General features: G+C 52.4%; 2 protein-coding genes across 10 annotated transcripts in view; one reads left to right on the top strand and one right to left on the bottom strand.

The window, feature by feature from the left end:
• The window catches only part of LOC117603374 (uncharacterized), a 183,652-nt gene that overhangs the window by 91,816 nt on the left and 66,189 nt on the right, over positions 1–25,647 (top strand). The gene's annotated exons all lie outside the window — the stretch shown is intronic.
• Positions 27–25,647, bottom strand: part of tio (zinc finger domain-containing protein tiptop) — a 66,414-nt gene continuing 40,793 nt past the window's right edge. For 5 of the 9 annotated variants that reach the window (XM_034322458.2, XM_034322459.2, XM_034322457.2 and 2 more), the window contains 3 exons: positions 25,332–25,463; positions 5,905–6,148; positions 27–4,890 (listed from right to left, as the gene is read on the bottom strand). In XM_034322458.2, the coding sequence (XP_034178349.1) occupies positions 948–4,890; positions 5,905–6,148; positions 25,332–25,398 (4,254 nt within the window). In that variant the 5' untranslated portion in view covers positions 25,399–25,463 and the 3' untranslated portion in view covers positions 27–947. Of the gene's footprint in view, positions 4,891–5,904; positions 6,149–7,353; positions 12,974–25,331; positions 25,464–25,647 lie in introns of those variants that run through there. The other 4 variants (XM_034322461.2, XM_076688116.1, XM_076688117.1 and 1 more) reach the window with 2 other exon arrangements.

Raw genomic sequence — 25,647 nt, 5'->3', positions numbered from 1 at the left:
TTCTCGATGCTCCTCGCTAATTTTCCCTTTCTCTCTCTCTCTCTGTCTCATTTTCATTCTTTCTTTCTTTCTTTCTTTCTTTCTTTCATTCATCGTATATCGCTGTTGTTCGTTCGGAGTTCGGTGCTCGTCAAGCAATCGAGCAGCTTCGATTCCGAACGTTTTATCACCGGTTTCGCAGCAATAAGAGTCAACAAAGAGATTCCTATACAAGGGCGGACCCTAGCCTAGCCTATTTGCTAATCAACTACGCTCTTACGATCTAGAGGTATACATGCTGATCCAACCTTACGACAGCTTCGATAGGTATGCCTTCCCTTTCTTTTCATCTTGACAAATTTGAACCCTTCGTTTCAGCCCCGTCACTAGTTTCCTTACTCGACCATCCCTTTTCCCCAAACGTTCTTCCGTTGCTTTAATTTTCGTTCAGTCTCTCCCATTCTCTCTCTATTTCTCTCGCTCGTCGTAAATGTCCTTAAGTATTTATAAAATCACAAAGTTGGCCGCTCGCCGAGCCCCTTGACTCAGCGGTGTCGCGAGATATGGTGGCATCACAATTTAATTAACGCACCTTCGAGATCCACCTCCTCGTTGGACGCGTCGTCTTTCTTCGGACCGCGTGATCCGATCGTCCGTACGAGAAGAAGTTTCGGACAGTAGTTTAAATCGAAAATCGACGCGAAGAGACTAAACGAAAGACAGATCGAGGGAGGGAAGGGAAAAAGAAACATAAGAAACGCGATTTCAACGCGAGAAGAAACGAACGACGGATGATGGATGAGTGATGAGCGATGATGGGTGACGGACGATGGAGTCGCGAGCGAAAGAGGACGAACGATCGAGGCGGATGTTCGATGATGAAATGTGTCCAACCGCGTGGCTAGTTACAGTCGTTACAGTATAGATACACTTATGTACAAGTGGCACCGCTACTTACGGGGCTCGGACTATACGTACTTGCTGGACAATTGTTTGGCCAGCTCCGTATACTTGAGAAATTTGGAGTGCGGGCTCTCCTCTAGGGGAGAGGCCGCTGACTGAGATGGGCTGCCGTTCGCCTGCGGCAGCGGTGGCGACTTGTTGCGCTGGGAAGTTGGTGGCGAGGAAGAAGCGTGACCGGTCGACGGGCCGATGCTCGAACTCTGAGAGACCGCGGCTGCAGCGGCGGCTGCTGCTGCCGCCGCCGCGGCCGCGGCCGCCGCCGATCGTCCGATCGTCAACGGGTCCGGAATCACACCGTCCTTCACAAAATGCATCTTGGACAAATGATGCCTATACGCGCCCTTCGAGATAAACGGTGTATCGCAAAACGCGCACTTCATGATCGAATCGGCGGTGACCACGGCATCGTTACAGGCCCAGCTGAACGCTAAAATCGCACCCGGGGTTGTACCGGATCCCGGCCCTGTCGCGCCCACACCACTTCCGGCCGCTGAACCGATACCGGACGCAGTTCCGGGACCGCTAGTCGATCTAGACCCACTCCCGCTCGGACCTCTTGTCTCCGTCTTGTCGCAAAGCTTCTGCAAAGCCGCCAACGGATGACTACTGGTTTTCCGGCCTTGCGAGTCGACCGTGCTGCTCGAACCACTAGCCGCGTTTCCACCGCTTCCGCCTGTCCCACTACCGCCCCCGCCGCCGCCACCGCCAGCGCCGGATAAACTGTCGAACATGGAAGAGAGCGCTCCGAGACTGCTCGATCCTTTGGTGTCTGGAGTTCCGCGTGGCGTGACGGAACGGTCACTGCTCGTTGGACTACTCGTGCTGTTTCTACAAGGACTGCGACCCAGCTGTTCCGGTTGTCCGCTCGACCTCGGAGTTGGTGGATTCATGCGAGGCGATAATACCTCGCGACCCTCTTCGGAACCTTCGTGCAGGCTGCTTCGTCGATGATTGAACGAACCTTGTTCCTCCTCGTCTCTACACTCCTCCACGATCTCCTTCTTCACGAACACCTCGCGACTCGGTTGCGACTGCGACTGTTCGTCCTCGTTTGCCAACCCCCGTTCCTCCGACTCTTCGTCCCGGGGTTCTTTCTTAACGACTACCGTGGTCGCCGCCGTGGCCGCTGCTGTGGCGGACGATTCTTCGTCACCGGATTCCTCCGTCGCTGGATGGTGACGAACCGAGGACAAGTTTTGCGAAGGAGCGACTTGCTTGTCCGGCGTGACGCGAGGATGATGGGAATGTCTACCGTCCGAGTGGCCGACCGATGACAGATCCACGCGCCTCTCCGGTGTCATCGTCTCGGTTCTACCGCCGCTGCCCCGCTCGGACACAGAGCTCGACTCGCTTCCGCTGCGTTCTCTCCGCGCCGCGGTGCTAGTGGAATAATGTTGCTGCTGTTGTTGATGTTGATGCTGCTGTTGATAAGATCGTAGGAGGTTCATCGTTTGAGGATCCACCAGAGGTTTCGTGTAGTCCACGCTTTCGTCGATACCTAATCGCTTGAGGATACTGGTGCCCATCGGGGCCCCAGGTTGAGCGTGATGCAAACCGGGCGTACCGTGTCTGACGCGAGAGTCGAAACTCTTTTCGATCAGCTTTTCGATGGCGTTTAGAACGGATGGAGAAGAACTGCCGGTAGTATCGCCGGTGGTGGGTGTCGGGGTCTCTTTACCTGGTGTTGTCGCGTCGCTGGCCGACGAGGGTGACCGATGGTGCCTCGAGGACACGGACGAACTGTCCTCGGTGACGCTCTTGCGTCCGCTCTCGGTCGGCGGTAAGGTTGCTGGTAAATGGTTGGACATTAACGCGTTCTTTAAAAAGTTGCGTTGATTCGCCCCCATCGTTCCCGCGCCGATACACTGTCGTATGTGATCGACAAAGATGGTCGTCTCGATCTTCTCGCCGCATTTTTCGCACGTTATTCTACCCGCGTGCTTACCGAGAGTGTGGCCAAGACCAGTGGCAGCGTCTCCGTTTTTGAACTCGTTCTGAGCTCGTTCGAGTTCCAACAGTTTCCTCACCGGCAACGATTTCTTGCGTTTCTCTCGCGTTTGTCGCCGCCTGCCTCCGCTCTCGGTGATCGAACGCATAATGTGCTCCTTGTAATGCGAGTTCTTTACCATGTGATTGCTCAGTTCCTTGAGGGAGCTAAACGCCTGGTCGCAAACTTTGCAAGTGAGCACAGCACTTACGTGGCTGCTGGTTGCCCCGGAACCGGGACCAGTTGCGTTCCCTGGATGTGGTCCGGAAGCGGCACCGGTAGGTACCGCGGTTCCGCCACCACTACCACCACCCACGCCACCACCAACCGCCCCACCGCCGCCCCCGCTTCCTCCACTTCCACCGCTGCCACCCTTGTTCTCGTCCGATGATTTCCACGAGATGATTTGCTCCTGGGAGATGATGTTGGTGTAGTGTTGCGTTTGTTGCATGTGCGACGTCATTTCGGCGAGGGATCGAAAACTCTGGCCGCACCACATGCACTTGAGAATCTGCCTGGTCTGTTCGGCTCCCTTGCCCAGCCACACATCCTGACCGCGAACCAGCTTTCTCGGTAGCGGCATCGTTTCCTTGATCAGCAGATTCAGCTCGGACGGGCTCTGCTTGTTGCTCGGTGCGCCGGAACCAGGACCAGCACCGACCGCTGCGGCCGCGGCCGCGGCTGCAGCGGCCACGGCGCCACTGCTGCTGCTCGTCGAGGTTGTCTGCGGTTGGTGGGGTTGTTGCGACGTCGGAATGTTCGGCACGCTACCCTGTTGGGAATGCAACGCGGACGCGGCACCCGGTACGGGCGTGTTGACGCCGCAATGTTGCGCCTCCTTCATGTGTGTGGTCATCGCGGCTAACGTGGGGAAACTTTTATTGCACCAGACGCACTTGAGCACGTCTTTCGCCTGATCGGCGCCCTTGTTCAGCCAGTGCGATTGCCAAGCGCTATGCCGACTGCCGGACGTCGAACCGGTCGCGTTCCCGGCGGCCGCAGCAGCAGCAGCTGCAGCTGCGGCCGCGGCTGCGGCACTCGCTCCGGCCGCCGTTACCCGTGAGCTCGATCTGAACATGTCTTCGCCGCCAAGCTTGCTCAACTCGCTCATTTTCTCGAGCGCTTTGGTCGCCTCGCTCGGTTGATAGGACTTGTCCAACGTCGACGGTGGTTTCATCTTACCGTTCCAGAGCTGCTGGTGATGCTCCATTACACCGGCGGTACTCTTCGGGGAAAGTTGCTGTTGACTAGTAGCCGCGGCCGCGACCGCGGCAGCAAAGTAGGGTAAGTGGGAAGCCATGACGGGCGACGTCCACGGCGAAACGACCGGCGGCCTCCCGAAACCAGCAGCCGTCGCGGCTTGCGCGACCTCTTGGTGTGCCGTCGTGGCGGATGCGGCAGCGCCGGATAACCTGGACGATTTGCGAGTTGGCGGTGGCGGGGAGTCTTCAGGTCCTGGTCGTTTTCTGCTCGGTACCGATAGATCCAGCGGCCCGTTGTTCGTTTCCGTGGAGGAGGAAGGAGTCGGTGGCTTGCTCAGGTTCAGTATCTGTTCGTCCTCGTCATCTTCGGTCGACGAAGCCTTTCTGGTGCTAAAGTCGAGGACCGCGGGTAACGGGGTGGCAGAAGGGGATACTTCGCCGATGCTGCTTGGAGAGACTAGCAGGCCAGGGGTGGCGGCCGGTGGAGAGCACGAGGATGAAACCAACGGCGACACCGATCCTCGGGACAGTGGCGAGTGGCCGAGGAGCAGCCTTTGGTGGGTTTGTTGTAGGTATGCTGCCATCATGGCTGCGGAATGCGGTGGTAAAAGAGGATGACTACCGAGCGGCAATGGCACGATACCACTCGGGCTGACTGGACTCGCGGTACTCCTCGTGGCAGGCGGTGGAGGACTTCCGGTTGCCGGACCGGACGACTCCCTAGAATCTCTCGAGGGACAGCGCGGACTCATTGGCTCTCTGAAAACATGAAACAAAAAGGCGAAAGGTTACGCGAGATCGGCAACGATTCGTTTCTTTCGTACGATCGTAAAGATACAAGGGATGAAAAGTACCGGTGGAACGTGATTCGTGGTTGGCGATTGGTGGTTCGCGGTTCGCGTTGAACGATCGATACCTGTCGAACTACGAACACCGGGTCAACTGTTCTCGGCCAGATAGAGAATCGGTAACGAGAATCTAGCACTTGACCGAACGATAACGCGCGAAAACCCGGAGAGATACGTTGCGGCAGGCTTGTCGACGGCTCGCTCGTAACTGACTGCTTCTGACTGAATGCCGAATACGTGGCGCGAGATAAAAGGGGAGCAGCACCGGCGGCACGCATGCAGGGGAAGTTCCACGGCACTGGGGGGGCGGCGAGGTGCGCGGGGCAAGAAGGCGCCACCGGCACACGCATCCACCACCGCCCCCGTGGTAACCGTTTGCGTTGATGCGGCAAAGCGGTACCGAAGCGGCGTGATCGTCGGCGTTGGTGGGATCGTCAGTGCAAACCGACGCGTAACACGTGCCTATCTCTATTAGCTGTATGACGTTGCACGGCAGTCACCGATATCGGTCTGACACTGGCTTATTTATCCCTCCTTCGTACGCGATCTCTCTCTTTCACTCTCTCTCCTAACCGCCTACATCTCTTACCCCCTATTCTGTTCTGTTCACATGCTATCTCGCTTCCTATCACGGGGAGACAGCGAACGGCACTTGCAGACTCTCGCTCGTGCGCGGCACGGATCCGTGACAATTCGTTGCGCTTAAACAACGGGTATATAGCAGCGTGTGTACACACACGAGGGCGCGCAGAGTCGGCGACTTCAAAGGGAACAGTAGCGGCGCTCTCGTTGATTTAGGCGGTTTATGACGAAGCTTGGGATAAAGCACCGGCTAATGAGTTTCGAGCGAACAACGAAGCGCGTCAAAATTTACGTTGCAGCGGATATTTTCGTCGGTAGCGATCCATTTGGCGAACGACTTTACCTGTCCGGGGGTCCCGTCTCCCTTAGAATCGTAGGATTCAGTCTCGCGGCTGCGGAAGGGGGTGGCGTTGGCGCTGATGCGTCCTCGTCGTCCTCTTCATCGGTTGCATCACCATCCTCTTCCTCTTTAGCCACCACCGTGCAACCCCTTTCGCTAGGGCTAATTGGGCCGTCATCCTCCACGCAATCGCCCTCCTCCCCTTGGAGGTCCGTGCCGGGCCCTGAGCCTTCGACTCCGTCCTCCCCTGCAACGAAAAATCGTACGATCGTTTAAGTAACACGAAATTGAAAAACGAGAATAAGAAGGAGAAAAGTAGAGGTCGAAAATGACGAGGAAAAAAGAGATTGCAAAAGACAAAGAAAAAGCAGAAATGACAAAGTCCGCCATAGGAAGCAAGGATGTAAAGAGGTGCAAGGATGCAGAGCAGTACAATAGCGTTATCGCTTCATTTATCGGCCTTTTGCAGTTACGGCGTCGGCGTCGGCTTTGGTGTTGGCATCGGTGTCTGCGACGACAACGCGACGTCGACATCACAGGCGTCGGCACGACGAAGTACAGTACATTTTCGCGAGGTTGCGTCGAGCAAGGTACGAATTTCCGGTACTCACATTATGACTGTTAATCAAATCGCGATTCCACAAGCAAGGCCTTTGATAACGAAAGTGGAAATCGAGTTCCGTTTCGCGTCGTTCTCGTTGTCGAGACGCAGAGATTGTGCTACCGTCCAAGATCGCGGTTTGTTTCGTCATTCGCGGTTCGCCATGGGCCGTTCACCGTTCATTGAAGCGCGAGAGACTCGAGATTCCGGAAAGGGGCGCGGATCGGCGAACGGACGCGTGGAACTAGCATCGCCATCTTGTTCCGGTGACGCGTCCTCGGTCGTGAGTCGGTGAGGAGAAACGCAAAGATGAGGATGCCGAGGCAAAGGGTCCGAGGAGGGCAAAAGGGAGGCGGACAGGAGGCAACACACCTCCCTTCCAAGAGGGTGGGGACAAACAGGACGAAGCGCACCGTCCTACTTTGCCGACTGGCCAACCAAACGATCGTTTGTTCGCCGATGGGCCACGGAAGAAGAGGAGGGAAAGGAGATCGCGCATTGATCCGAGAAGGCATCGGCAACTAATTACGCAGATTTATGTCCCCATTGTCCATTGTCTGTGTCGGGGCCGGAGTGGTCCTCGGTCCTCGATCCTCGGCCCTTCGGAGCCCTCCGGAACCTTACGTGGCCGTGAACGATTCGCGATGGAACGGCCGGAGCACCAACCAAGAACGGGAGGTGCTCGATGAAAGGAGAACGCGACCAACGACCGCCAGGACGAACGCGTCACGCAACTCGAGAACGAGGAAGAGGACAAGCAGGTAAAACGAACGAGAACGGTACGAGGATGGCTCGGAATCGGAGAGACCAGGGCGGACCACCGGTAGCCAACAGCTCCGCCCGTTTCTTACTTCTTCTTCTTCTTCTTCCTCTTCCTCTTTGTTCTCGTTTCCCTTGGTTCGCGTCCGCGAAGCAAACTTTCGTCTACCTCTTCAGGCTGTTTCTTCGCTATTTCTCGATCTCGATCCACCAGTCAATCGATATCCCCCGCCAACAAGTTCTTCCAAGCGGCCTGCACTTGCAAGCGACTTGCAAGGCGAATAACAAACACGAGTCTGCCGCGGCAAAAGAAATAGAATGCAAATGGTCGCGCGCGAGCCAAGATCGCGTATCCTCATTGGCAGACCGCTAACGAGTAGGCCAGCACGCGGGGTTGCTGCATATTCAGTCTCGACAAAGATACGAAGGGAATAAGGAACGTGGCGTACCGAGTTTAAAAGCGGTCGAGCCCTGACACGGCTTCGGAGATGCTACCGCGCGATATCCGTTCCTCCCGTACCCGACTCGGCCAAATGCTGCTGGCTCGAAGGATATATTAGTAGCTACGAACGGAACCCCGACAACACGAACTCGCCGATCTCATTCGTGTCCCCTGCGATCGTCCACCTCCCCCGCATGCCGCGCACCGGATCCTCTCGCAGCGAGATCCGCCATCGGTACTTGCTGCGCAACAATAATTAGTCTTATCGGCAAACCCTTTCCTTCGAACAGTCTCTTCGTCCTCGTCCTCGTTCCCGTTCTCGTTCTCGCTCCCCGCTAGCCACTCGTTACCGTTCAAGATTTAAGGAGAAACTTAGAGCGATATACTACGCGTCGATACTTCCGTCGACGCGACGGTTCGATTCGATCTACCTCGCAACTACATCGACAGAGATTTTTATAAGCTAGCTGAGGTATCGGTCGAGGATAGCGTCGAGCCTGGTTCCGCTTGAATTTATGCACCACCGGCGTGTTAAATCGGTTGCGTTTGCTGGTAATTAGACCGGTCGTTAAAACATCGCGCGTCGTGAATATTTACGACGAAACACGCGAGCTTAACTCGTTTGCAGGGTAAATCGAGATAAGACATTTTTCCCTGTACTCGCTATCACCGCCTCTTTTGTGCCTGATCGTCGGTAAACAGGTAACGAGCCGACGGAAAAACGTTGACGAATAGGAGGATTAAGAACGAAGGAATCGGTCTGTTTCCAGCGGCAAAAGGTTGCTCAATCGGTCTCGTGTGTAGTACGATATGTAGTAATGAGCGATTCGAGATGTAACAACGAGTAGCACACCGAGTGGAACTGAACGCGAAGGCAGAGAAGAGCAAGGAAACTGGCAAGCGGAGCAGGAGGATGAGCCGAGTAAAAGAGCGAGAATGCAAGAGTGCGAGGGTGTGAGGGAGCGAGAAAGGGAGGGAAGGAACAAAAGGAGCAACGGAGGAGGACAAGGCAGGACAGGACAGGAGAGGAGATGAATTCCTGATGCGAGAGAAGCGTCGGGAGGCTGGCGAGTAGAGTGACAGGAGGCAGACGAAGAGACGATCGGATGGACAGGCGGACAGACGGACGAACGGACGAGCAGGAAGGCGAAGGGAGCGGTGAGGAGGAGTGACTGGTCGTACAGAAGGACGAACAGAGACGAAGAGCAAAGGAGGGCTAGGCTTCGCATTGTGATTCTCTCGCGGTCTGCCAGCGAGTGACTGACGGGTGAATCCATTCTCCGTCCTCTCTCTTTCTCATCCCTTTCCTCTCTTATGCTCTCGTTTCTTCCTCTCGAAGCAGCCGACTCGCGAATTGCAAACGGACGCGTCGCCTACTTCCGTTTTTCACGATTCTTGCCCGTTCCATGCTTTTCCACGAGATGCCTTGCTTTTCTTCTCCCCCGAAACAGCCTACTAACGTATTCTGAAATTGTCCCGTGGTCTCACGCGTTTGCAGTCCGCGCGTAAAACGTTCACGATTCGGTTTTCCTACGTCTACCCTTTCGCGTTATCGCGCTCGTTTTCGTACCTTCCCCGATCGCTTTGTCTTCGCTGGTGGAACCGGTGGGGTGGTCGGTCGTATTCGTGAGTCACTTAACCGTCCGAACGAGAGGACAGGCCCGAACCGAAGACGGAGCACCGACCTACCGTAGTCTACCTGACTGATTGACCGATGAGCCGACTGTTATCCTAAGTCAACACTCACTCCATCAGGCTGTCGAATCGCTTCCTCCCATCGCCGAACGCGCCACGTTCCTTCGTTCTTCCACCGCCGTTGTTGCTCACGATTCCAGCGGTGCATAAAAATGCGTCGACCGATCCTCCCGTTTGCTCGACACCCGATTAAGACGTTCGATCGGTCGAAACGCTTTCGAGAAACACGAGGATTCGCGATGTTATTCGAAGAAGTGGAATCAAAACGACGCGACGCGATTCAAAGGAAAGGCTTGGATCGCTCGATCCCTGTTGAAACATCGATGAATTGAATTTTCGGGGCTGGTATTTCGTTCGACTGTAACGAAATCGAAGAAAACGCGCGATAGGAATTTATAAATCCCCGTGGCTGCGTTTCTCCGGTTCGACCGGATTCACAGAGCAAATACGTATATCCGCGAGGATGAAAGTGACTCGGCTGCGGTCAATTACCGCGACGAGGACGCCCGTATCGTTTGCTCGACCGGCTATTTATCGCGCGCTATGATCGCGAAGACTTTATCGTGCATGCGGATTTTCGTGTTTCTCTTCGACCAAAGCTTCGAGCTTTCTCGTCGATGATTCGACGTCCAACAAAATCATTGCAATAAAAGTATCAAAGACCTAGGGGGAAAAAGCAACAGAATTGAGAGTAGCGCGACGCGAGGCGTCGCGACGCGACGCGGTGACGGAGCGAAAGATGAGACGGGCAAGCGGAGGACGAGAGTGGAAGATGACGAAGCGACAGACGTGTCGAGGTGACGGTGAGCGATGGAGTGGAACGCGACTCGACGTGGTAAAAGCTGAATCTCGCGACGAAAGAGCCGGTGGATCAGCGCGACGCGTTTGCCAATGAAAACACGGTAATGTCCGGGTTATCGTTGGAAATTTCGATCGATCGTCGAATTGAACGTCGTTTCAGGAAACAAGCTGCGTTCACGGCGTGTTTGTCTTCCGCGGTCTTAGATGTGATTCGCGAAACACGAACGAGGGAAGGAGCGAACGAGCAAGCGATCAAGTAAATCGTGTCACGCGTACTAGAACGAACGGTATTAATGATCGGAGGCGCACGGTCGCGCCGTAGGTGCGTCCGCCGATGCAGGTAGAACGACTGGATGATGGATGATGGGCTACGCGTCCAGCAAGATCGACCGCTCGTTCGCTCCTTCGTTCCTTCGTTCGTTCGTTCGTCTGATCGAGCAACAGGCGACAGTGATGATCGATGCGCGGCTGCCGCAAGGTGCTGCCGCTGTTACTGGAACTCCCGCTTAAAAAGTTGAAATCGTCCAGCCCGTTTCGCTGTTAGCACCGCGACGTTCTCGTGGCTTCTGGATTCGAACGAAAGGTGATTCAGATGAAGAAACAAAACCGCGAGAAGGGTGTGGAAAGGTTTTTCGTTCTCCCTTCGTAACCTTCGAACCTACGCCTGTCCTTTTCGACTCTCCCTCTATCTTCTGCGGTACGCGTCACGCTGCCTTTCGAAATGTCACTCTCGTTACCGAGCGGCGGTGCAGAGGCCGTGACAACGATAATTGTCAGCGAGGCAACGTCTCTGCAGTCGGTTACGGTTGAGAGAAGAGACAGGAGAAAGAGTTTGAAAGTCAGTCGGCAGGTTGACGAAAGAAAGGATACGAGAGGAGAGAAAAGAAAACGGGCGAGAGAATGAAGGAAAGGATCTTGCGACGGGTAGGCGCGTACCCGAGAAAGAACGAGCAGTCCGCTCCTATTTATAGAACCGGCAACAAACACGGAGCAGCTGGTGTCGATCCGTCCGGTTATCGTTTCGTTTACACAGCCTCCGGTGTCGCGGCCCTCGCGAAGTGGTCGCGGGAGAAACCGCGGTTCACCCACCTCCCTCGATCGCGACATTGCACTTTTCGCCGATGCTTTTTTCAACTATCAACCCTTCGAATTCGAGCCGAGTTGCGAGCGTCTGGAAAGCAACAGTCGAGAAGTAGAGTACAACGACCCTTCTGATCGTCGCGCGTCGTGGTTGCTGCAAAGCCGATGCGTCGTGACAGCCGTCAAAAAATAAGACGCGTGACCGGTCTGTGTATCTTAATCCCGAAGGAGAGTGGATGTCCCGCGGAACGACCGAACTGGCCGGTCTTTCGCCGCGAGCACAGCCTCCCGAAATAGGTTGCCGGCTCGAACGACCGCCTCACCGATCCGTCCTAATAAATATTGTGTCAACGTAAATAAGTGCGATGTCTGCTGGTACGCGCGAACGTTCGAGCGAAGACGGCACACCGACAGAGAACCGTCCTCCGGATGACGGACGGCTGATGTACGGAAGGACAGGTGCACCCAGCTCTCGATCTCTTCACCCTTCTTCCGCCTCTCGTTCAAGTCCGTGCTTCGTCTCTTCTGCGTACGAGGATGAGCACGCGCGCTACAGCTAATTTTCAAGCCGATCGTCGCGACCGAAGAATTTCCCAGCCTCTCTTCCCTTACTTTGTCCGCATTCGAAAAGATCCGAACCGCGAGTTTCGACTTTCGCGGTAATATTCTCTGGTCGCGATAAAGTCGCGAGATTGTAAAGACGTCGCTTCGCAGACGGTGCTCGTCTATAAATAATCTTACCGTAACGCGAGGCAGAACGTGGTTCCAAGAGAAACGCTATATCGACAGCTTTACGGCCGATCGACGTCGAGAATAATTCGGAGCGGGAATCTTTCGACCGCGGACACGAGCGAGGAAAAGAAATTTTTGGCCAGATCGGAGAGAAAGGGTGAACGAAGCGCGCTTCGATATCGATCGTTTCGCCTGTCAGTCGGTCTGTTAAGGTAGATAGCTAGATAGCCAGCCAGCTAGCCGACTAGCCAGTCAATCGTCGTAGTCTTCGTCGTTGTCGTCTTCTTCGTTGTCTGTACCGAAGGAAAGTGTAGAAACTGTTCCAGTGCAGTGGCGAGGGGTTCGGTACCGAGGTCGGAGCAGATTTATGCGACACACATGCGGCAAAGCGTATAACTCACTCGCACGCCCATAATATCTTCCCCCGGTCCCTTCGAGCGTCGCTTCGCCTCGCTTCTTAGCCCCCCAAAGGCATCGAGATGAGAGACAGATACACCAATAACGCCGAACCAGGCCGTCGCAACGATATTTATTACGAATTGCTTGGAATTACGTTACGTCAGTGGTTCTCAGTGAATGCGGCAAGAGTAGACGGGATCGTGGTTCGCGATTCGCGCTCGATGGAAAAACGGGCGAGGAGGGAAACAGGAAAGAGTAGCTGTATAAGGGTTTCGTGGTGGCCGTATCGGGGCTAGTTAGTTCAGGATGGTGCCACCTTTGTTTGCACGCCCCACCTTCGGCTTCGGCTTTGGCTTCGGCTTTGGCTTCGGCTTCGACGCGACAGCACACAAGCGCGCACGTGCACGTACGTGTACGTACACGCACACCATCGTGCCGGCGGTAGCCGTGGCATTATATCGTGAGCACAGAAGTAATTTATAGTTGCAATAATTTATTGGGTACCATGGGGTTTATACTTGCCTGACGTGTAGCCATCCGTCACCGTCAGTGACGTCACCTCCCTCCACATAATGACTACCTACGCCTCCCCCCTATCCCCCTACGGTGCCACCCGTCCGTTCCAGTCGTCGTACCCCCTTCCCGTCTCGCGCCGTTACCGTACACCCTTCTGCCCAACTAACCCTGCTCTTTCTTCTCGCTTCGACGATTTCTACGGGTGCGTTTCCAATTTGTCCAATCCACAGCATCGAATTTCCACGATTTGCTCGAGTTTCTCGTCGGAAAATGGCAAAACAACGAACGGTTCGATGGAAAGAAAAAGGGGTGGAAAAGCGGATGATATCGAATCGCGTAACGAAAGTAGGTAGATATCGAGAATAACGGCGGGTGCGTCGGATGCGTTGGGTGCGGCACGGCAACGGGGAGAGCAGTGCCGTGACAGTCAGCAGAGGCGCCTCTTGATGGCTGGTTGGCAGAGACGACGAGTCGGTCCAGAACTAGATACGCTCGTCACGTTTCGAGCTCGCCTCCCGCGAGAGGAGATGAGCAAGGAGACGAAGGAGAGACGGAGAAAGAGAAGATGGAAGAGGCGAAGGTGTCGCGGAGAGGGTGATATCGCGCAGCAGCGCGTCGGTGCTGTCGGAGGAAGCCGACGTTGCGAGTGGAAATGACGTTGACGGGCGTTTGTCACTGTCCTCGGCAAATAATATCCAACACCGCCCGCTGTATACCCATCCTATTACCTCCACGAAGCTGTCTCGGTGTGTACAGCCGAGCGTGGAAAAGAGGCTAGTGTGCGAGCGAGAAAGATAATACGTACGCGTGTACATACGTGTGCCGTCCATCCGTTTGGCCGTGCAACATTCTGTTCCACCTTGTATATTACCCGCGTAATCCTGTTCCGCGTATTCGTCCGCCTACGAATCTCTTTCCTTCCTTTATCCCTCCATTTCTTTCGTGTTTCCACTTAAAAAGTCGACACCCCGATCGAAACAGTATTTTCTTTTTCTTCTCCTTTTCTTTTCCTTTCCGCGACAGGGGATAATTAGGAAAAAGTTGTTCGAACCGTCGCGTCGCGTTGCGTCGGGGCTGCTAGGGCGAGAGAAGCAACGCGACGGCATCGAGTCGTCGGGAAGGCTTGCCGGGTTAGAAGGTGGAAAGAGTGGAGGGTCTTGGCGACAGCCGTCAATCGATTGTCAACCGGGTCAGGCGACCAACCTAACCTAAACCTTTCTATCCTTCTCCTTGTCCCGTTGCTCGCGTACGTATCCGTTTGTACTCTCTGCAAACCCCCTTGCCTTCTTTCGGTACTTGCACCCTCCTCTACCTACACCCACACTCGCACCCATCTTCGGTTCCGGGGTTCTCGCGCCCTCTTTGGTCCGACTTTCTTTTTCTCCGTCTACCACGAGCATCACGGTGCTCGATATAATATCGTTACGAAGAAAACAGAAAAGGACGCGCAACTGCAGGGTTTAACCCCCAGCGACGCGGTGGTCGAACGGTCCTTTGCGTGCTATCGTAACGAGTTTCGCCGTCTACGGTTCCGAGTCTCGATAAACTCGATGGCTGCTTTCGAAAAGGTCGAAAATTAGGGTTATTCGTAATTGCGGACGATCGAAAAAAATTTGCAGTTTAATTCGATGGTGTACACCCACCATGGTTCGCGTATAAACGATGGTTCCACCGAACGGACGGCCCTCTGACAATTTGCCGGGCTTACCGCAATAACGATCTTGCGGCTAGTTCGCGGAATTTCGTCTGAGATCGTAAACCAGAGGCTTTCATTATAGGACTAGCCGAACGGCGACTGCCGGTTTACGGTTTTCGGTTTTCGTTTAGGCGTCCAGCGTGACGCGTAGGTAGCATTAATTGTCGGAGGAGTGGCTAGGAAAACGGGAAAGTCGCATAGTTTGGGTGTGCACGGGACTCGTTGGATCGTTCGATCGGTCGGATATCCGGAAACAGGTTGGAACCGAACGATTAAGCGACACGCTGAAAGCTGTAGAAGGGGTAGGAGTATTCTGTCGAGGGGGAACTTAATCGAGCGTCGAGAACCGCACGGCGTTCAATTTGCCTCGATTAACGTTTGCCGGGTGACAGCGAACGAACGAGCCGGCGAGCTACGAGGTGAACGCGACCGAATCAAGGGAAGCAGGAGGGAGAAGGAAACGAGATCCTTCGCCGGTTCTCCAGGGAGGAAGCTCAAAGAAATCGGAACTGACGCGACGAGGAAACGAGGGATCGACGCCACCGTGTTTTCCTCTCTTCTTCACCCGCGCTACTTTTACTTCCTACGTATTACATGTAGATAGGTAGAGCGATTATTTCAGTACGGATCGCGTTTCGTTAACGAGTACGATCGTCGCCTTTTTCCTTTTCTTTTTCGCAAAGCGAAGAAGTTGGAAAAAGTCCGGCATCCGCCTAGCTGCGTGGCCGTCTTTCCGGACCCTCCCCACCGTCGATATCAAGACAGCCGTCCGACAGATCAATGCCGTGAGCGGCGACGACGCCTGGGCGTCCACCGTCGTCACCGTCGTCTCCGTCCAACAGATTCCAGCTGACGGACGTAGCGGTTGGCTGGCCGACTCTCAAAACCTTCCTCGAATACATGTACGGCATACAAATATACGGTTCACCAGCATCGACTAGAATCACCGTTTGCATTGGACGGAGAATGACGTTCGTTTCTTTCGATAAGCGTCCGTTGGAATCGGAAAAGGGTGGAGAAAGAGTCGAACGAATGAACGGAACGGATAGACGAGACAAACGAACATAGGAACGAGAGACGAAACCACACCCGCAAGCTTCATTGCATATTCAGCAAGAAAGGGACGTATGTTGGCGAGAGGATTTTGTCTTCGATTCTCGGCAAAGAAAGGACGGAAAAGTCAGAAAAGCCGGAAAAAAGCAGAGATGGCACGCGAATCGTAGGAGAGACGGAACGAATCGGTGGGGTTGGTCGAGTCAGTCTGTCCGAGACTTCGGAATATCGTGTCCCGCTGCGGTTTATTGGTTTCGTCTCTGGTGGATCTCCGGTTGGATCCTCGAATCTCGTCGAGTTGTCGAGAATGGTAACGGGGTAAAACGGGTAACGGGATGCCGGAGCGTCCTCTCCGTGTAGGGTGTTGGTTGGGTGCGATTAAAGGGGGTGACGACGATCCGTGACGTCGAGTTATTTCGGAGCGGACCGGGACGATGTGTCCTCTCGGTGAAACGAGAGAATTCGTAGCAAACGTACGTGGCTACACGACCTCCTTTCTTTGCCGGTACGACCGAGAGAACGCGAAACGCGCATTCCTCGCGTGTCCCGCACTGTCCATTCCGTCGACGGATCCGAGTACGCTGGACCGCGATGAAATTAACCTCGGCCAAACTACCCCTGCGTTTCTTTTCCGTTTTTCGCTTCTTTCGTTGTCCCGCCAACATACGGTACCTTTCATCTTCAACTATTTCCATCGCTTTCTTTATTTCAACGTCGTAATCGTTTCACGTATTTTCGCGAGATATTTGTCGATTAAAAAGAGACTGGATTAAACCTTCGGTCGAGTCACATGCAACGAAAGTTTGACCGGACTCGGTTCGAAGAAAAGGGTCGGCCGCATCGAAAGACCGCGTGGGGTGTGGTACGCGACAAGCGAACGTGAGTTTGCAGCAACGAAAGAGAGGATGCTACGATTCTCTTTCTTTCTCTTTCTTCGACTACCCTCTCGCCCTCCCCCCGTCCATTTACAATTCTATCTTTCTTGTTCGGTTTCTCTCCCTTTACCAGCGTTCCTCTATCTCGTTTTCCGTAAGAGCTACCGTGTGCGTGCGAGCGAACAAGTGCATTCGATGAAAGAACAGAGGGTAGAGAGGGAGAGAGGATGAGAGAGAGAGAGAATGTAAAGAGAGAAGAGGAGGGATCTAAAGAGGGTGCGAGGGAGAGGGTAGCTGTTTCATCTGTCACCTGCAGACGCCGCCTTCCTTTCCGTCATCGTCCCTCTCACCCGACCGGCAACCATCCCCCAACGACCCCCTTTAATAATAACAACAATAGAGCTGGACTAGCGGCGGTCGGTCGGCGTGGTGGCATGTGGACTGGGAAGCGGGGGCTGGAGGGATCGTGGGTCGCGAGGATCGGGGGTTGAGAGAGGGTTGAACGAGGAGGAAGGAGCGGTGCGGCGCGTCGCGTCGCGTCGTGTCGCGTCGGTGGGACGGTACGGGTCACAAGACGGCCGTGTCACGTCCGCTTCCAGCCTCGACCCTTCTCCTCGACAGGTCCACCCCGCGCGTCAACTTCATCCAGGGATGTAGTGGACCACCTTGAGTTTAGCTACCGTCCGTACGTTCGATACTCGTAGCGCGCGCAACCACGCGAAAATCTTGTACACACCAATATCGCGCTTTTACCTTTCTACCTTTTTTACTCTTTCAAATAATTTCCGACGATTCACTGCTACTTTTAACGCGTCCACCAGTAAATGACCATTTGACAGAACGTCGAGTACCGATCCGACCCTGATTCGATGCAACCCCTTTTGTATCCACACCCTCCTGCTGCTGTCGCTGTCGCTGCCGCTGCTTTCCTCTACTTTTACCAACCTACGTCCGTACGGTCCGTCTCTCGCGACCCTTATTACGCGTCGCGGCTCGACTTCATCAGAGAAATGTCGTGCCGTTCTCTCGCGCGCCTACATTAACTTACGTGCACATCGCACACGGCCAGCGTTCGTACACGCTACACGGATATGCTAATGTTCAAAAACGACGTCGTGTGTGTGAATGCATCTGCAGTATTTCGCGATAATGGCCTTCGTCCAGGGTGGGGATGAAACGCGCTCCGCTTCGTACAACGTAGCTAATACACCGCGAAAATATGATATAAATATAAGGTTTTCACGATGATCATTGTGTAAACTTTCTTTTGTTTTTTTCTTCATCGGTCATTTCGAATCGAGAGTGATTTGAAATTTGAACGAGAAATTTTTTAAATGGTTGCTCGATGAAAATAGGGAGAACAAAGTATGGACAACGAGAAAGAAAGACGGGGAGAGATTCGGATCGCGAACGATGAAATAACTCTTTTCGGGATATACTTTTTGCCGGGAATTCGGTGATTTCGCGCTGATTCGTGACCCACGAACGCGTCCAGAGCATTAATCGTTCGTAATTTCATTCGATTTAATTACCTGGCCGGTGCGCCCGAATCGAACGAGGCATTAAACTGTCCGAACCGACTGGAATGTTTGCATTTTAATACGCGGTGCTGATGTTCTCCGTTCGCGTACACTTTTACCTCGCCTAATGATAGACGCGTAACGAGCGCGACGCTGCGTCAATTAACGCCCGATAATTAGCAGCCGGACAACGCGACTCCCGCGGCCATATATCGGCGTCTTTTCTACTTTTATTCGAAAATGTTTTCTCGAAACGTTTAAAGCGTATAACGTGTCGGGCGATGCCAAGGAAAACGCGACGAAAAGCGGCGGTAATTCTGTCGAAACGAATCCAACGTTCGTCCAATGGTCGTTTCGGTCGATCGATAGGTTCGTATAAAACTGAAATAATTTGATAAACGAATAGGCGCGTGCGTGTAACATCATCCTCTCGCACAATTTCCCACGCATCGTTCCTCTCCCTAGCCACATTTATTTTTATTTCTCTTTTTATTTTCGTTCGAAAGGTAATCGAATCGAGAACGATGATTGAATTATTAATCGAATGACGCGCGCGTGGTCGAGGTTGCGAGTGCGTTTTCCTGCGCACGTTCCATTCGTCCACGCTGTTGCGGAACGACTGTTCGTCGCGAATTATTCGCCGACTAGTGTGGCTTTTAATCCGTCTCGGATGAAAAAAAAAAAAACAGGCACCCACTCATCGATGGAACAGTGAAAAACGGAGTTGAACGCGAAACCGCGAAAGCTTCCACGAAGAGAACGCCGCGTTCTCGAAAGCTAAAGAAGCTTTGGAAGCCGAAGAAGCGAGGCGAGAAAAGAAAAAGGTAAGAATCGACGGTGAGAAGAGGTATACGGCCGCGAAAGGAGCTTTGTCTCGATCGTCGACGGCCTTGAATAATCTCGTCCTCGGAAATTTGATCGACACCGGTCAAACGAGTCGACCGGACTTCAAATACCCAGGTACGCGGTTCTCCATTCTCCTCTCAACATCCCTGTCTACCCTTCGAACGCATCATTCCTATCCTTCGTCTCTTTTCCTGTCTCGATTCGTCGGACGGGGGCGACGAAGTAGGTAGAAGTAGGTTGGAAGTCGTTCGATGAGAAGCGAGCAGTCGGAGAAGCAGAAGAGCCGGAGGAAAACGACAGCAGCGATCTTCTCTCGGCGGGAACGGGAGAGAAGGAAACAGCGAACGCCGTGAAAAGGCACACGGTCGGAATAACTTGGAAAGTGTCGGAACGATAATCTGACGGCAGCTACGTGATGGACGGGTCGTACCGTCCACTTCGCGTCCACTTGCTTCTCTTTTATCTCTCTCTCTCACTCTTTCTCATTCCGCCTCTGTTTACCATTCCCCTTTTACATCCAACCCATCATCGCGTTCCTCTTCTCGTCTCCGTCTGCTTCGACGGGATCTCAACAAGAGCATTGCACGTCGATCGCGTTTGAACGATGAACTCGACGCGAAAATGAGGGAAAATTCGCGAGAAAAACCGCGCGGAGGGTGAGAATGTACGCGGTCAAGTCGGAAACGGGCGGGCAAAGTACAAGCTGAGAAACCGAAACGGGTTCGGTGGTCTCGTTTCCGAATATCAATTCCAGTCCCGTCATTTCGAGTCATCGTTCGAGTGCGCGGGACGAGACGAAAGCCAGGTGCATCGAGACAGATCGAGGTCGTCGCGACGGGGATATTAATTGCAATGCGTCGCGTACGAGAGGCGAAAGCGAGGTCTTTTCGATGGCTTCTTCTCCTTCGTCTTCCTACCGTGTCACACCGATTGATTCCGACAAGCATAACCGCATTGCGTATAATCGAAATAATTGACGTTGCATGGAAACACGGGCGAGGAAGGATCGAGGAAAATTAGCAGAAGCAAAGGGTAAGACGAATCGAGGTAGACCGGAGGTGGAAAAGCAAAAGCAAAGCAAAGTGAAACGAAGCGAAGCAAAGCGAAACGAAGGGATGGAAAGGGAAGGGAAGGAAAGGAAAGCAAAGCAAAGCAAAGGCACCTGGACGCTTTTGACGCGAAGCTCGGAAAGCCTATTGTGCGTTCGTTTGAAAGGCTCGGCTGGGATCGCTGGCCGCGATAGGATCTAGCGAGATCGAGGGCCGACCGTGGGGAATTAAAAATGAGAGAGGCTACTGCCGCCCGCTGGCAGGTGGAGGTGGACCGTATTATTCGGAACGGTCTTATCACTCGTCCTCGCATAAATTCTGACGGAAACAACACGCGACTCAGCAGCGGTGCACCATGGATCGCCAGATCCACCAATCGTCCTCGTGTTCCTGCACCTCGTTTCGCGAGTCTCCCGCGTCGCCTTGCATAGTTTCGTTACTTTCACCCGTCTGCTCAGAAATTTTTCTTCCCTCGACACCGTTCACCGTGTACGACAGGATCACGAAACCGTCCACGCGATCCTCTTCCCTTTTAACGAAAATAATAAAGATTTCGAGCTCTTGTCGTACGTCGATTCTTGCGCAAATAATTCGCGAGCCAGTACTCGCGATATCTCTCACCCGGTTGTGCACGGTCCGCGTTCTCCTACGGTCGTCGACGGAAATAGACGATACGGCTAGTAATAAATATCTCCGTATTATAATTAAGCCGCGTTCGAGAGTGTGGAATACGTGTTATGTATGACAGACATGTAGATGGATGGACGACCCAATGTACGCCACGAACGAAGCGATGATGATGGTGAAGTAGGATACGGAGGAGGAGGAAAAAGAAGAAGAAGAAATAGAGAAACGTGTGAAAGACGAAAAGTCAGATAGTTGGAAAAGCAAATAGATAAAAGGCAAGATGGCACACTTAGCAACCGTAAATTATAGTTATTGGTAGTGGACGGTCGTATCGACGCTGTTGGTTAGAACCGTGCTTTCAGTGGCGCGGGATCGACGCGGCATCGTTGCGGCACCGGGGCGGCATCAGCGAGCTACGAGCGAGGAATGAGCACGGCCTTGTCAGCCCGTCCGGCACGTCCGTCTGCTGCTGCTGCTTGAGTGGCAGCGATTCATTCCGCTCTCCTTACACTCCCGTGTACCACTCGCTCTTTCCACTTCTTCGAGTCGAGCGATTGCATCGACCGGTACGAATGCACCAACGCGCCTTGCACTCCTCGCCAACGAACGTGTCCGCGTCAAGCTTTTGCTCCGTCTCCTTCTTTCCTACGCTTCCTATCTATTCTTATACTATTCGCTACGTTTGTTCAAACGTTTTCCCAAATTTCTAAAGATACTCTACGACTCGTTCGTCGAACAATCAGCTCACCGATGGCTGCAACGAGAAATTTTTCGAAACGATCGACCGATTATTATTTACGGTCCCTGCGATCAACTCGTTCTCAATCGAGATTCAATCTGAATATTTCACCGACTCGAGGACGCGTAATTGAAAACGTACAAAAAAATCGAATATCTTGTGCACCGGCATAAATTAGTAATTAATCAAGCTGGTGCGGTGGCGTATGCAAACGCATCGACTAGAAAACGAGATTATTATTCGATCGATAAGCGGCAGATCTCGATTGGAATAATCGAAGAGATCGTCGCGACAAAGTGCAAGGATATCCAGTTCCTCCAACGCATAGCCTAATTGCACGACGACGTTGTTCATCATCCGGTGATCGTCGTCGACTAGAAGCCCGGAAGAATAAAATCAAATACGAGTCGAGAATGTCAAGCTCTGCACTGTTCTCCGTAGTCAGCGATGTGTTCCAGCGTCGGTTCCCGAGCGTACGGTTTGGCCAGCAGCCGCAGTAGTCGCAGTACCAGCCGACTAATATCTCGTTCTTTTGTTGCGTTTCGCGACAATTCGCCTGCCTACGCTCGCAACGAATTTCAGGCTGATTATTCGGGGCGGTGGAGTGACGTCGGTTTGCTGGATTAAAATGCTGCTAGTAGAACTACCCGCGGAAAGGCAAGAGGGACAGAGGCAACGAAAGAGAGGGAATGCGCGGCATGTTAGCCTCGGGGATTCAAGTTGAGTCTTCCTCCCTCCTTCCTTTATTCTTTCTTTCGTTTCGTAAATTAACGCTTTAGGTGCTCAACGCGAGATATCTAGTGATATTAGAACTGTTCGAAATCGCGATCGTAATAGCAGAAAAATAAACTACAGATCGCGTGTTGGACGAAATAGTTACTCTCAAAGAAACGAGATAAGAACATCGTTGAAAGCGTAATCGGTGAAAAATGCGGACACGCGTAGAACTACGTTACACGACTTTCTTCCTCGTTAATCCTGTACCCATCGTTTTTCATTAAAATATAATCGTTCATCCGCTCGCACGCTATAAGACGCGATTCCGGCTTACGGAAGCGCCGTGTCAAAGGTTAATTCGAATCGATCGATCGAGGAATAACGGAAACAAATAAATTATACCGGTCGCGTTGCTCATCGAAATTTTCCATCTTTACCTTTTACACGCTCAAAAGTCCGCTTTCCCCTCGACCTCTCAACGAAAGAAAGCATTTTACACGATATCATTGTTGATTAATAGATCATGGAAAGAAGTAACGGAAAATGATGAAAAGCAAAGACGATTTTGAAAGGGAAGGATCGACGAAAGCTCGTGAAAGACGAAGTAGAACCGAGAGTCGGTCGTTAGCGCGTTTTACGACCGCATTAAGCTTCTCTTGAACGACGCACGGAAAGTGCACCTCCTTTCCACCTCCTCGTTTTCCTTTCTCCTTCCATCTTCGTATGGTCGAAGCTAGTCGATCCACGGATCGTTCTAACCCTTCGCTGCTCGTCGATGTGCCTACCGGCGCCTATCGGCGGGATGTTTTACTTGCTACGAGCTCGTCTTCTCGTTCAGGTGGTCGCGTTCGATTTATAAACAGGTTCGCTCGTAAAACGGAGAATCGTAGAGGTAGTCGGGAAAGAAGGTAATCGAAGGGATTGGTAAATCGAGGGAGACGAAAAGTTACAAGACTGACAAGGGGAACTACCCAAGTGTTATACTCACTTATTAATGAAACTTTGCCAGCTTGTAGAGCTCGTCGAGCTGAACACGCCTATACCCCGTTTTGTGGGCAGACGACTAATTGTTTAAAAGATATTAATAATTAAAGTTAGTTACTACTTACATTCTGAAGTATGATAAACTCGCACATATAACTTACAATCTAGAGATCCATGGTTCAAATCCTTGGTTCCCAACATTTTTTTAAAAAAATGATAATTTGTCTCTTTTTGGATAACTATTACATAAAAATTATCATAAAAAAAAAATTTAAAAAAATTGTTGGGAACCAAGGATTTGAACCGAGGACCTTCAGATTGCGAGTCATGGACCCGCTCCGTGGTTAAACACATCACTCGCAATCTAAAGGTCCTCGGTTCAAATCCTGGATTCCCGGTTTTTTTTTTTTTTTTTTTAATGATAATTTTGATGTAATAGTTACTCAAAAAGAGATAAATTATCATTAAAAAAAAAAAAAAAAAAAATGTTGGGAACCAAGGATATGAACCGTGGATCTCTAGATTGCGAGTTGTATGTGTGAGTCTGTCATACTTCTCAATGTAAGAGGTAACTAACTTTAATTATTAATATCTTTTAAACAATTAGTCGTCTGCCCACAAAACGGGGTATAGGCGTGTTCAGCTCGACGAGCTCTACAAGCTGGCAAAGTTTCATTAATAAGTAAGTGTAATACTTGAGTAGTTCTCCGTATGAGAGAGAGAGAGAGGAAAATGGAGGGAAGGGGGATCGAAGGGAACATGAATGGCGAGGACAAAGCGCGGAATCGAACGATTCCGCGACAGAGATCGGACGTTGGCCAGTTGGTGGGCGTGTATGGACATAACGCGCGCAGGTAGACAGGTAGTAGGTGCGCGTGCAGTCGTGACGAAGAACGAGAACGAGAACCAGAATCAGAACGAGAAGGAGAAGGAGAGAGGGAGAAAGGGAAGAGGAACGGAGGACGCGGAGGGCACATAAGTCCATCGGTGACATTGGTGCAACCCTCGCGTCGGACTCGAGTATCGACAGATATTTAAATGAATATTCCTCGGCTGTTAGGGATCCGCTCTTTGAAATCAAAGCAGAAGGTACAACGGTTCATTTAGACGACGTCCGCCGATATTCCGTGCCAGCCGGACCGTGGATACAGGATTTCGCTTGTCACGTCATTCGTGGGTTATCGTCGAGACCGGTACGATTCCCTGCTAGAGGCTATTGGAAAGAGAAGTCGCGTGTCCCTCGACGACCCCGTTTGTCCGGCACACGCACGCCGACTTGTTCTTTATCCGAGTCTGTTATCCACTTCGACCGACGCGATCGTTCGATATCTCTGACCTGTCCTGAGCGTCATCCAAGGTGCTCCTGCCCGGTAGTGACCAGCCTAGCCAACCAATTTCCACGCCCAGATCTTACGCGAACGCATTTTCATCCTCTCGTTTGCGATCTCGCTTCTTTATTTTTCCTCACGAAACGACGAATCGGTCCCACTTACCAGCATCATAAATCTCGAACGTTAAACTCTGCTTCTCGACAAAGTGAAAGCGCTCCCGTACCGCCTGAATCTGTTCGCGTTCTTACGTTCTTACGTTCTGACAGCTATCACACGACGAGGTTCGAACGCGCACCGGTGTACGTTATCGCGTTGGACGTTACAACGATTTTCCATCAAAACGGTTCGACGAATATCTGTTACATCGAGAGGTTCGTAAATCAGCTAGATTCGGTAAGAACAGGGTCCCTTGGTCAAACGATATCAGTCGATTTAGCTTGTGATTCTGAAGAAGGAAATTGATCGGACGACTCGTCGCGACTGTTCGAAAAGCAGATACACCAAGTGAGCACGCGGCAATAAATCTCTCCGGGTATTTCTAATTTCCATCGAGACGCACGCACGTACGTTAAACGCGGACGCGGCATCTGGTAATTCAAGATCTCCAGCTTTTTGGTGCGTAGAGGAAAAGAAATTTACTACGGACGCGTTCGAACGACGTAACTGGCACTGCTGCTACTATGAAATTAACGCCCGAAGGATGAGCAAGGGCCAAAGAAGCAGATTTTTCGAGTAAAATTTCGTAAAAAATCCATGCAAGAACGCGTAAAGGATAACAGATGTTTAGATAGATCGAGGATGCTCGCATAATCCAAGTTCGTAACGAGGCGCGGAAATGGCAACAGTTGTACAAATGAAATCATAATATGCTTGCTTGCTTACTTGTGAGCATGCGTGCGTGTGTGGGCGCGGGCGTGCGTGCGTACGTGCTCGTGCGTATTGATATGTTGCGAATTTGAAATATTTACCGGTAAGATTATCACCGCGTTGCTGCGGCCACCGAAAGGAAGGCCTCGGCTGCTGCTTGCTGCGCATGTCTTCCGTCCGATGCGGCGGCTGCGGGCCGCTCGCTTTTCAAACGATCGGAGACCACTACTTACCTGAAAGAGAAAAAGGTCAAAATGGTCAGAAGAATGTCCTGTTCCGACCACGATCGTTCGATCGACCGATCGATCGATCGATCGAAGAAGAAGAACCCGTCTAACCTAACGGTGAAAATAGATTTTTATTTTATCCCCGTTCGTCTTTTTTTTTCTCTCTTACGGGCGTTCAGAGTTTTTCCGA

The sequence above is a fragment of the Osmia lignaria genome, chromosome 4 (genome assembly GCF_051020975.1).
Source record: "Osmia lignaria lignaria isolate PbOS001 chromosome 4, iyOsmLign1, whole genome shotgun sequence".
NCBI lineage: Eukaryota > Metazoa > Arthropoda > Insecta > Hymenoptera > Megachilidae > Osmia > Osmia lignaria.
This window is presented reverse-complemented; position numbering and strand designations above follow the sequence as displayed.